General features: G+C 49.2%; 1 protein-coding gene across 1 annotated transcript in view; it reads left to right on the top strand.

The window, feature by feature from the left end:
- The window catches only part of LOC135534947 (cullin-associated NEDD8-dissociated protein 1-like), a gene marked incomplete at its 5' end in the record, with an annotated part of 18,286 nt that extends 7,340 nt beyond the window's left edge, over window positions 1–10,946 (top strand). The window contains 4 exons of the mRNA XM_064961730.1: window positions 864–969; window positions 1,454–1,599; window positions 9,856–10,007; window positions 10,761–10,946. Of these exons, the coding sequence (XP_064817802.1) occupies window positions 864–969; window positions 1,454–1,599; window positions 9,856–10,007; window positions 10,761–10,946 (590 nt within the window). The remainder of the gene's footprint in view (window positions 1–863; window positions 970–1,453; window positions 1,600–9,855; window positions 10,008–10,760) is intronic.
- Window positions 10,947–12,500: the final 1,554 nt, after the last annotated feature.

The following is a 12,500-nucleotide window of genomic DNA, read 5'->3' as shown; positions in this document are numbered from 1 at the left end:
CGCGTGTGTGTCCGCGCGTGTGTGTCCGCGCGTGTGTGTGTGTGTCCGCGCGTGTGTGTGTGTGTCCGCGCGTGTGTGTGTGTGTCCGCGCGTGTGTGTGTGTGTCCGCGCGTGTGTGTGTGTGTCCGCGCGTGTGTGTGTGTGTCCGCGCGTGTGTGTGTGTGTCCGCGCGTGTGTGTCCGCGTGTGTGTGTCCGCGTGTGTGTGTCCGCGTGTGTGTGTCCGCGTGTGTGTGTGTCCGCGCGTGTGTGTGTGTCCGCGCGTGTGTGTGTGTCCGCGCGTGTGTGTGTCCGCGTGTGTGTGTGTCCGCGCGTGTGTGTGTCCGCGCGTGTGTGTGTGTCCGCGCGTGTGTGTGTGTCCGCGCGTGTGTGTGTCCGCGCGTGTGTGTGTGTCCGCGCGTGTGTGTGTGTCCGCGCGCGTGTGTGTGTGTCCGCGCGCGTGTGTGTGTCCGCGCGCGTGTGTGTGTCCGCGCGCGTGTGTGTGTCCGCGCGCGTGTGTGTGTCCGCGCGTGTGTGTGTCCGCGCGTGTGTGTGTGTCCGCGTGTGTGTGTGTCCGCGCGTGTGTGTGTGTCCGCGCGTGTGTGTGTGTCCGCGCGTGTGTGTGTGTCCGCGTGTGTGTGTGTCCGCGCGTGTGTGTGTCCGCGCGTGTGTGTGTGTCCGCGTGTGTGTGTGTGTGTCCGCGTGTGTGTGTGTGTGTCCGCGTGTGTGTGTGTGTGTCCGCGTGTGTGTGTGTGTGTGTGTGTCCGCGTGTGTGTGTGTGTGTGTGTGTCCGCGTGTGTGTGTGTGCGTCCGCGTGTGTGTGTGTGCGTCCGCGTGTGTGTGTGTCCGCGTGTGTGTGTCCGCGTGTGTGTGTGTTTGTCCTCAGGTGAGTACTTGGAGAAGATCATTCCTCTGGTGGTGAAGTTCTGTAACATAGACGACGATGAGCTGAGAGAATACTGCATCCAGGCCTTCGAGTCCTTCGTCAGGAGGTGAGACACGCGTCCTATTTTTAAACGGCTTCAGAGTTAGGGAAGGGGTATTTGTTTTTATGTTCAGAGAAACACAGAATGACAGGGAAAAAAATGAATCCCGGGAATTCTCAGTGAACGTGGGTAATTTATTCACGTCCACCCGAAAGTGTTTGACCTGTGTTGTGATTGGATGCTCTCGTCTCTCTCCTCGTCTACGTTTAGCCTCCCACTGTTTCTGTGATTACAAACCCTTTCATCCGTTCTATCTTTTGCCTTTTGTGGATTGCATCAAACAAGTGTTTGGGAGAGAGGGAGAACTAGTGTTGGGAGATGACTGTGGTGCTGTCTGTCCTCCCAGATTACCACGAGGAGAAGAAAGGCTGAGAGATGGGCGTCTTTATTAGTGGAAACTAAACGCAACTCAACCATGAAGGACTTTTCAATCTCTCTATCTCTCTCTCTCTCTCTATCTATCTCTCTCTCTCTCTCTCTCTCTCTCCAGGTGTCCAAAGGAGGTTTATCCACATGTGGGCACTGTCATCAGCATCTGTCTGAAGTATTTGACCTACGACCCCAACTATAACTACGATGACGAGGATGAAGATGAGAATGCCATGGATGCTGACGGAGCAGACGAAGACTATCAAGGTAAACACTCTGTCACACACCACAGACTCAAGGTACTGTGAGAGCTCATGGTCATTCAACCTCGGGTTGATTTATTTATCCCGGTTCGTCTCATTCAGATTATCAACTAGTATATCGGATTTGTAAATAGCCACAGGATAGTTTTTTCAACACCGTCAATTCTTTTTAATTTTTCTTTTATAAATGTGAATATCTGTAGCTGCTAGCTAACACCTACAGTCAACTTGTTCAACGAGTTAGGAGATAAAGAAGATGTCGATCTTCATTTCACCTGTCACATTATTTTCCATTAGTTCCTCAGAACCTCTTGATACTCCCCATCCGGGATCGTGAATAAAGCCTCAGGCTCATTAGCATAACGCAACGTTAACGATTTCTGAAAATCGCAAATAAAATGAAAATAATGCGCCTGCTCTCAAGCTTAGCCTTTTCTTAACAACACTGTCATCTCAGATTTTCAAAATATGCTTTTGAACCATAGCAAATCACTAATTTGTGTAAGAGTATGCTTTGAGTAGCATTTAGCACGCAACATTTTCACAAAAACCAGATAACCAAATAAATAAAATCATTTACCTTTGAAGAGCTTCGGATGTTTTCAATGAGGAGACTCTCAGTTACATAGCAAATGTTCAGTTTTTCCTGAAAGAATCTTTGTAGGAGAAATCGCTCCATTTTGTACATCACATTTGGCTACCGAAACGAACCGAAAATTCAGTCACCAAAACGTCAAACTTTTTCCGAATTAACTCCATAATATCGTCCCGAAACATGGCAAACGTTGTTTGGAATCAATCCTCAAGGTGTTTTTTCACATATCTCATCATTGATATGCAGTTTGTGGAAGCCTGCTTTCCCCTCAGAATCGCATGGAAAAATACCAGCAGCTGAAAAAGACGCACCAATTTCGACGGAGGACACCGGGCGGACACCTGGAAAATGTAGTCTCTTATGGTCAATCTTCCAATGATATGCCTACAAATACGTCACAATGCTGCAGACACCTTGGGGAAACGACAGAAAAGGCAAGCTCATTCCTCTCGCATTCACAGCCATATAAGGAGACAATGGAAAACGGAGCCTCAAAAATCCTGCTGGTTTCCTGGTTGCCGTTTCATCTTGGTTTTGCCTGTAGCTCCCGTTCTAGGGCACCCACAGAGAATGTCTTTGCAGTTCTGGAAAATTCAGAGTGTTTTCTTTCCAAAGCTATCAATTATATGCATAGTCGAGCATCTTTTTGTGACAAAATATCTTGTTTAAAACGGGAACATTTTTCATCCAAAAATGAAATTGCGCCCCTAGAGTTTCAAGAGGTTAAACCAGTCTGGTGTTTTTGTTAAAAAAAAAGTCACAACGGGAGAAAGAGGGAGCTGATGGAGTCCGTAGAGTTCAGTGTTATGAGTCTCCGAGTCTCTGTTGTGCAGCACATCAGGTGATGAAGTTACACTTGGGATGGAATCCACTACGGGATGGAATCCACTACGGGATGGAATCCACTACGGGATGGAATCCACTACGGGATGGAATCCACTACTGGATGGAATCCACTACTGAATGGAACCCACTACGGGATGGAATCCACTACGGGATGGAATCCACTACTGGATGGAATCCACTACTGAATGGAATCCACTACTGAATGGAATCCACTACTGGATGGAATCCACTACTGGATGGAATCCACTACTGGATGGAATCCACTACTGGATGGAATCCACTACTGAATGGAATCCACTACTGAATGGAATCCACTACTGGATGGAATCCACTACTGGATGGAATCCACTACTGGATGGAATCCACTACTGGATGGAATCCACTACTGGATGGAATCCACTACTGAATGGAATCCACTACTGGATGGAATCCACTACTGGATGGAATCCACTACTGGATGGAATCCACTACTGGATGGAATCCACTACTGAATGGAATCCACTACTGGATGGAATCCACTACTGAATGGAATCCACTACTGAATGTTTACCATCAGATATCTTGTAATGTCTTTCTGCCAGAAGTCACAGAGCTCTGGAGGTTTCTGAACAGCGGACATTTTGTCCCTGTGCTTCCTGCCTAGTGTGTTGTCTCTTCTCAGTTCTTCTCCCCTCTGCTCCGTGTGCACATGCTGCTCTTCTTTCAGAAAAGCATGCCATCACAACTTTGATCATTTGCAAAAAATGTCTCTCTTGCTTGTGAATGTCCACGCTCACTGAAGATGACATCCGGTAGCTACTAGCTATGCTTGTGTAACTTTACATCCGGTGGCTATTAGCTATACTTGTATAACTTTACATCTGGTGGCTACTAGCTATGCTTGTTACTTTACATTGGGTAGATACTAGCTATGCTTGTGTAACTTTACATTGGGTAGCTCCTAGCTATACTTGTAGAACTTTACATCCGGCAGCTGTTAGCTATGCTTGTATAACGTTACATCCGGTAGCTGCTAGCTATGCTTGTATGACTTTACATCCGGTAGCTACGAGCTATGCTTGTATAACTTTGCATCCGGTAGCTGCTAGCTATGCTTGTATAACTTTGCATCCGGTAGCTGCTAGCTATACTTGTATAACTTTACATCCGGTAGCTACTAGCTATACGTGTATAACTTTACATCCGGTAGCTGCTAGCTATACGTGTAGAACTTTACATCCGGTAGCTGCTGGCTATGCTTGTCTTACTTTACATTGGGTAGCTACTAGCTATGCTTTTATAACTTTTATGAGCTGGGTTTGCCCGTCTTCGCAATTTAGTTTATTCTCATTTGCGCACCTTAGCATTTAGCGATGTGATTTTGATATTACTTGTCCTAATTTTGTTAGCATTCTGGTAGCAGAGACCAAATGGGCTGTTCTTTTTAGCGCCCGCTTGTGTGCTGTGTCGGTAATAGTGTAAATCTCGGGATGGCAGATGAACGGTATGACTGTATGGAAATCTGTATATCAGCCTGCCTGCTCTCAGCCTGCCTGCTCTCAGCCTGCCTGCTCTTAGCCAGCCTGCTCTTAGCCAGCCTGCTTGCTATCAGCCTGCTTGCTATCAGCCTGCTTGCTATCAGCCTGCCTGCTATCAGCCTGCTTGCTATCAGCCTGCTTGCTATCAGCCTGCTTGCTGTCAGCCTGCTATCAAGGTTTTACAACTTTATTTACATCCCCCTCAGGGACAATCGAGAAAGGTATTGCCACATCTCTAATAATAACCTCCTCTACTTGTTAAGAAGAGGAACATATAGGACTCTTCACCTCTTCAGTAGAGACCTATAGGACTCTTCACCTCTTCAGTAGAGACCTATAGGTCTCCTCTTCAGTAGAGACCTATAGGACTCTTCATCACTTCAGTAGAGACCTATAGGACTCTTCATCACTTCAGTAGAGACCTATAGGACTCTTCACCACTTCAGTAGAGACCTATAGGACTCTTCACCACTTCAGTAGAGACCTATAGGACTCTTCACCACTTCAGTAGAGACCTATAGGACTCTTCACCCCTTCAGTAGAGACCTATAGGACTCTTCACCACTTCAGTAGAGACCTATAGGACTCTTCACCACTTCAGTAGAGACCTATAGGACTCTTCACCACTTCAGTAGAGACCTATAGGACTCTTCACCACTTCAGTAGAGACCTATAGGACTCTTCACCACTTCAGTAGAGACCTATAGGACTCTTCACCACTTCAGTAGAGACCTATAGGACTCTTCACCACTTCAGTAGAGACCTATAGGACTCTTCACCACTTCAGTAGAGACCTATAGGACTCTTCACCACTTCAGTAGAGACCTATAGGACTCTTCGTCACTTCAGTAGAGACCTATAGGACTCTTCGTCACTTCAGTAGAGACCTAATAGGACTCTTCGCCACTTCAGTAGAGACCTAATAGGACTCCTCTTCAGCAGAGACCTATAGGACTCTTCACCACTTCAGTAGAGACCTAATAGGACTCTTCACCACTTCAGTAGAGACCTATAGGACTCTTCACCACTTCAGTAGAGACCTATAGGACTCTTCACCACTTCAGTAGAGACCTAATAGGACTCGTCTCTTCAGCTATCTGCCTCCGTGTGAGAGAAGTCAGAACTAGTTCTATCTATTAAATGTGTCTTCCATTTTCAGGAGTCTTACTGTGTGCAGAATAGCCCCCCAGTTGTAAGTCCCCACTGCACTGACACGGTTAGTGTGTCGTTTGTTGCTATGACTGTAAGAGCTCAGCCAGAAGGACAATCTGTTGCTTGGCCACGCATGAGCACTGTGACATAAACAATGTACTAAATATTAGTAAATATTCAAGGCAGCCAGCCAGCCTCCCTCTCTCCCTTTGTCTCTCTCTCCCTCTCTCTGTCTCTCTGTCTCTCTTTCTCCCTCTGTCTCTCTCCCTCCCTCTGTCCTATGCCCCCTTCCTCCTCTTCCTCTTCTCTGTCCCCTCCTCCTCTGTCCCCTCCCTCCTCTGTCCTCTCTTCCCTGACTCACACACTCTCTGGTTGTCATGTCTCTCCTCTCTGTCCTCTCCCTCCTCTCTGTCCCCTTCCTCCTCTCCCTCCTCTCTGTCCCCTTCCTCTTCTGTGTCCCCTCCCTCCTCTCCCTCCTCTCTGTCCCCTCCCTCCTCTCTGTCTCCTCCCTCCTCTCTGTCCCCTCCCTCCTCTCTGTCCCCTCCCTCCTCTCTGTCCCCTCCCTCCTCTCTTCCCTGACTCACACACTCTCTGGTTGTCGTGTCTCTCCACCAACCATAGTGTATGCTCCCAGAATGCTGAAGTATTTCAATTATAAAGTGGCTCTTGACAACAACAAGTGTTTTTTTTTTTGGAGCCTGGAGTGTTGCTCGTATCTTCTACATCACTAAGCTTAGTTTGCCAGTCATCCATAAATCATATTCCTGCTTATTCCTATTGGCTGGTTCCTTTAATAATTAATGGTGTTGACTGACTGGCTGTGTGTAGCTAGCTTGTAAACAGGCCCAGGGCAGCACAGTGTTGGGACTGGCCTCATCAGGCCTAGGGCAGCACAGTGTTGGGACTGGCCTCATCAGGCCCAGGGCAGCACAGTGTTGGGACTGGTCTCATCAGGCCCAGGGCAGCACAGTGTTGGGACTGGTCTCATCAGGCCCGGGGCAGCACAGTGTTGGGACTGGCCTCATCAGGCCCAGGGCAGTACAGTGTTGGGACTGGCCTCATCAGGCCCAGGGCAGTACAGTGTTGGGACTGGCCTCATCAGGCCCAGGGCAGTACAGTGTTGGGACTGGCCTCATCAGGCCCAGGGCAGTACAGTGTTGGGACTGGCCTCATCAGGCCCGGGGCAGCACAGTGTTGGGACTGGCCTCATCAGGCCCGGGGCAGCACAGTGTTGGGACTGGTCTCATCAGGCCCGGGGCAGCACAGTGTTGGGACTGGTCTCATCAGGCCCGGGGCAGCACAGTGTTGGGACTGGCCTCATCAGGCCCGGGGCAGCACAGTGTTGGGACTAGCCTCATCAGGCCCGGGGCAGCACAGTGTTGGGACTGGTTTCATCAGGCCCGGGGCAGCACAGTGTTGGGACTGGGTTCATCAGGCCCAGGGCAGCACAGTGTTGGGACTAGCCTCATCAGGCCCAGGGCAGCACAGTGTTGGGACTGGTTTCATCAGGCCCAGGGCAGCACAGTGTTGGGACTAGCCTCATCAGGCCCAGGGCAGCACAGCGTTGGGACTGGTTTCATCAGGCCCAGGGCAGCACAGTGTTGGGACTGGCCTCATCAGGCCCAGGGCAGCACAGTGTTGGGACTGGTCTCATCAGGCCCAGAGCAGCACAGTGTTGGGACTGGCCTCCTAGTCTGTGATGATTGAGTTTATCTCTGTCAAACTTCACAGGTCAAATCTCATTGGAAGGATTTGAGGTTAGGCCCTGGAACAACCATGTGATGACAGTATTGTTTGTGGTCGTCGGGTGGTCGTCGGGTGGTAGCCAGGTGGTAGTCAGGTGGTCGCTCTAGACTAGTAGCTGTGCTGTGTGTAACCTGTGTTTGAGATGCGGTCGTCAGGTGGTCGCCGGGTGGTCGCTCTAGACTAGTAGCTGTGCTGTGTGTGACCTGTGTTTGAGATGCGGTCGTCAGGTGGTCGCCGGGTGGTCGCTCTAGACTAGTAGCTGTGCTGTGTGTAATCTGTGTTTGAGATGCGGTCGTCAGGTGGTCGCCAGGTGGTCGCTCTAGACTAGTAGCTGTGCTGTGTGTAACCTGTGTTTGAGAGGTGGTCGCCAGGTGGTCGCCGGGTGGTCGCCAGGTGGTCGCTCTAGACTAGTAGCTGTGCTGTGGGTAACCTGTGTTTGTGAGGTTGTCGCCGGGTGGTCGCCAGGTGGTCGCCAGGTGGTAGTCTGGTGGTCGCCAGGTGGTAGTCTGGTGGTAGTCGGGTTGTCGTCATGTGGTCGCTCTAGACTAGTAGCTGTGCTGTGTGTGACCTGTGTTTGTGAGGTGGTCGCCGGGTGGTCGCCGGGTGGTCGCTCTAGACTAGTAGCTGTGCTGTGTGTAACCTGTGTTTGTGAGGTGGTCGCCAGGTGGTCGCCAGGTGGTCGCCAGGTGGTCGCCGGGTGGTCGCTCTAGACTAGTAGCTGTGCTGTGTGTAATCTGTGTTTGAGATGCGGTCGCCAGGTGGTCGCTCTAGACTAGTAGCTGTGCTGTGTGTAACCTGTGTTTGTGAGGTGGTCGTCAGGTGGTCGCCAGGTGGTCGTGAGGTGGTCGCCAGGTGGTCGTCAGGTGGTCGCCAGGTGGTCGTGAGGTGGTCGCCAGGTGGTCGCCAGGTGGTCGCCGGGTGGTCGCCGGGTGGTCGCCGGGTGGTCGCCGGGTGGTCGCCGGGTGGTCGCCGGGTGGTCGCTCTAGACTAGTAGCTGTGCTGTGTGTAACCTGTGTTTGTGAGGTGGTCGCCAGGTGGTCGCCAGGTGGTCGCCAGGTGGTCGTGAGGTGGTCGCTCTAGACTAGTAGCTGTGCTGTGTGTAACCTGTGTTTGTGAGGTGGTCGCCAGGTGGTTGTGAGGTGGTCGCCAGGTGGTCGCCAGGTGGTCGCCAGGTGGTCGCCAGGTGGTCGCCAGGTGGTCGCCAGGTGGTAGTCAGGTTGTCTTCAGGTGGTCGCTCTAGACTAGTAGCTGTGCTGTGTGTGACCTGTGTTTGAGATGTGGTAGTCAGGCGGTAGTCAGGTGGTCGCTCTAGACTAGTAGCTGTGCTGTGTGTAACCTGTGTTTGAGAGGTGGTCGCCAGGTGGTCGCGAGGTGGTCGCCAGGTGGTCGCCAGGTGGTCGTCAGGTGGTAGTCAGGTGGTCGTGAGGTGGTCGCTCTAGACTAGTAGCTGTGCTGTGTGTAACCTGTGTTTGTGAGGTGGTCGCCAGGTGGTCGCCAGGTGGTCGCCAGGTGGTCGCCAGGTTGTCGCTCTAGACTAGTAGCTGTGCTGTGTGTAACCTGTGTTTGAGAGGTGGTCGCCAGGTGGTCGCCAGGTGGTCGCCAGGTGGTCGCCAGGTGGTAGCTCTAGACTAGTAGCTGTGCTGTGTGTGACCTGTGTTTGTGAGATGGTCGCCGGGTGGTCGCCGGGTGGTAGTCGGGTGGTCGCTCTAGACTAGTAGCTGTGCTGTGTGTGACCTGTGTTTGAGATGTGGTCGTCAGGTGGTAGTCAGGTGGTCGTGAGGTGGTCGCTCTAGACTAGTAGCTGTGCTGTGTGTAACCTGTGGTCGTCAGGTGGTCGTCAGGTGGTCGTCAGGTGGTCGTCAGGTGGTCGTCAGGTGGTAGTCAGGTGGTCGCTCTAGACTAGTAGCTGTGCTGTGTGTGACCTGTGTTTGAGATGTGGTCGTCAGGTGGTAGTCAGGTGGTCGTGAGGTGGTCGCTCTAGACTAGTAGCTGTGCTGTGTGTAACCTGTGTTTGAGAGGTGGTCGTCAGGTGGTCGTCAGGTGGTCGCTCTAGACTAGTAGCTGTGCTGTGTGTGATCTGTGTTTGAAAGGTGGTAGTCAGGTGGTAGTCAGGTGGTCGTGAGGTGGTCGTCAGGTGGTTGTGAGGTGGTCGCTCTAGACTAGTAGCTGTGCTGTGTGTGACCTGTGTTTGAGATGTGGTAGTCAGGTGGTCGTGAGGTGGTCGCTCTAGACTAGTAGCTGTGCTGTGTGTGACCTGTGTTTGAGATGTGGGTGTTTTCTACCAGCTAATGTAACTAGTGTCATCTGCTCTAATACTTAACACCTGCTGCTAGACTGTGTTATCTAACCTCACATTCCCAACACCCTTTTGACCTCTGACTTTTTTTTACTTTTTTTTTTACAGGAAGTGATGACGAGTACAGCGACGACGACGACATGAGCTGGAAGGTTCGCCGTGCGGCCGCCAAGTGTCTGGACGCCGTGGTCAGCACACGCCACGAGATGCTGCCTGAGTTCTACCGGACCGTGTCGCCCGCGCTCATCGCCCGCTTCAAGGCACACACACACACACACACACTGCCACTGTGTTCCTCTAGGTCTACATCTTCCAGGGAGTTTTACCTAGCCGTTGGGCATCTGTTTTGTGTTGTTTGTTTGCTCTCTGAGTCGAGGGTTACTAATAAGTAAAAGCAATTTGATGTCAACATTTGTCACAAAAAGGGCTGTTATCAATACTTTTTGATTGGTTGGTGTATTGATTGATGTATTGACTGATGTATTGATTGTAAGAGCGGGAGGAGAACGTGAAGGCTGATGTATTGATTGATGGATTGTAGGAGCGGGAGGAGAACGTGAAGGCTGATGTATTGATTGCTGGGTTGATTGTAGGAGCAGGAGGAGAACGTGAAGGCTGATGTATTGACTGATGTATTGATTGTAGGAGCGGGAGGAGAATGTGAAGGCTGATGTATTGATTGGTGGATTGATTGTAGGAGCAGGAGGAGAACGTGAAGGTTGATGTATTGATTGTAGGAGCGGGAGGAGAACGTGAAGGTTGATGTATTGATTGTAGGAGCGGGAGGAGAACGTGAAGGTTGATGTATTGATTGTAGGAGCGGGAGGAGAACGTGAAGGCTGATGTATTGATTGTAGGAGCGGGAGGAGAACGTGAAGGCTGATGTATTGACTGATGTATTGATTGTAGGAGCGGGAGGAGAACGTGAAGGCTGATGTATTGACTGATGTATTGATTGTAGGAGCGGGAGGAGAACGTGAAGGCTGATGTATTGACTGATGTATTGACTGTAGGAGCGGGAGGAGAACGTGAAGGCTGACGTGTTCCATGCCTACCTGTCGTTGCTGAAGCAGACGCGTCCTGCTCAGAGCTGGCTGTGTGACCCAGATGCCATGGAACAGGGAGAGACTCCACTCACCATGCTGCAGAACCAGGTAAAACACACCGAGAGAGAGCGAGAGGCACCGCCCATACCTTAAGTCCTACAAGCCAATGGTCTCATCAGTGGGTGATGTTATTTTAGCCAAGGATCCTAAATATTGTCTGTGTGATGTTTCAAAAAGACACATTTTCGGGCTGTTTTGGCACATTCCCTACTAGCCTGGTCTGCATCACACCAATGTAATACTCACAGAGAGAGAGCGGGTCGAGAGAGTTGAATGTCTATATCTCCTAGTGGTAGTTCTAGTATGTCTATATCTCCTAGTGGTAGTTCTAGTATGTCTATATCTCCTAGTGGTAGTTCTAGTATGTCTATATCTCCTAGTGGTAGTTCTAGTATGTCTATATCTCCTAGTGGTAGTTCTAGTATGTCTATATCTCCTAGTGGTAGTTCTAGTATGTCTATATCTCCTAGTGGTAGTTCTAGTATGTCTATATCTCCTAGTGGTAGTTCTAGTATGTCTATATCTCCTAGTGGTAGTTCTAGTATGTCTATATCTCCTAGTGGTAGTTCTAGTATGTCTATATCTCCTAGTGGTAGTTCTAGTATGTCTATATCTCCTAGTGGTAGTTCTAGTATGTCTATATCTCCTAGTGGTAGTTCTAGTATGTCTATATCTCCTAGTGGTAGTTCTAGTATGTCTATATCTCCTAGTGGTAGTTCTAGTATGTCTATATCTCCTAGTGGTAGTTCTAGTATGTCTATATCTCCTAGTGGTAGTTCTAGTATGTCTATATCTCCTAGTGGTAGTTCTAGTATGTCTATATCTCCTAGTGGTAGTTCTAGTATGTCTATATCTCCTAGTGGTAGTTCTAGTATGTCTATATCTCCTAGTGGTAGTTCTAGTATGTCTATATCTCCCAGTGGTAGTTCTAGTATGTCTATATCTCCCAGTGGTAGTTCTAGTATGTCTATATCTCCCAGTGGTAGTTCTAGTATGTCTATATCTCCCAGTGGTAGTTCTAGTATGTCTATATCTCCTAGTGGTAGTATGTATTAGTCAGTGGTATGTCTATATATCCTAGTGGTAGTATGTATTAGTCAGTGGTATGTATATATCTCCTAGTGGTAGTATGTATTAGTCAGTGGTATGTCTATATCTCCTAGTGGTAGTATGTATTAGTCAGTGGTATGTCTATATCTCCTAGTGGTAGTATGTATTAGTCAGTGGTATGTCTATATATCCTAGTGGTAGTATGTATTAGTCAGTGGTATGTATATATATCCTAGTGGTAGTATGTATTAGTCAGTGGTATGTCTATATCTCCTAGTGGTAGTATGTATTAGTCAGTGGTATGTATATATATCCTAGTGGTAGTATGTATTAGTATGTATATATCTCCTAGTTGTAGTATGTATTAGTCAGTGGTATGTATATATCCTAGTGGTAGTATGTATATATATCCTAGTGGTAGTATGTATTAGTCAGTAGTATGTATATATGTCCTAGTTGTAGTATGTATTAGTCAGTGGTATGTCTATATATCCTAGTGGTAGTATGTATTAGTCAGTGGTATGTATATATATCCTAGTGGTAGTATGTATTAGTCAGTGGTATGTCTATATATCCTAGTGGTAGTATGTATTAGTC

The sequence above is a fragment of the Oncorhynchus masou genome, unplaced genomic scaffold (assembly GCF_036934945.1).
Source record: "Oncorhynchus masou masou isolate Uvic2021 unplaced genomic scaffold, UVic_Omas_1.1 unplaced_scaffold_4214, whole genome shotgun sequence".
NCBI classification, from domain to species: Eukaryota; Metazoa; Chordata; class Actinopteri; order Salmoniformes; family Salmonidae; genus Oncorhynchus; species Oncorhynchus masou.
This window is presented reverse-complemented; position numbering and strand designations above follow the sequence as displayed.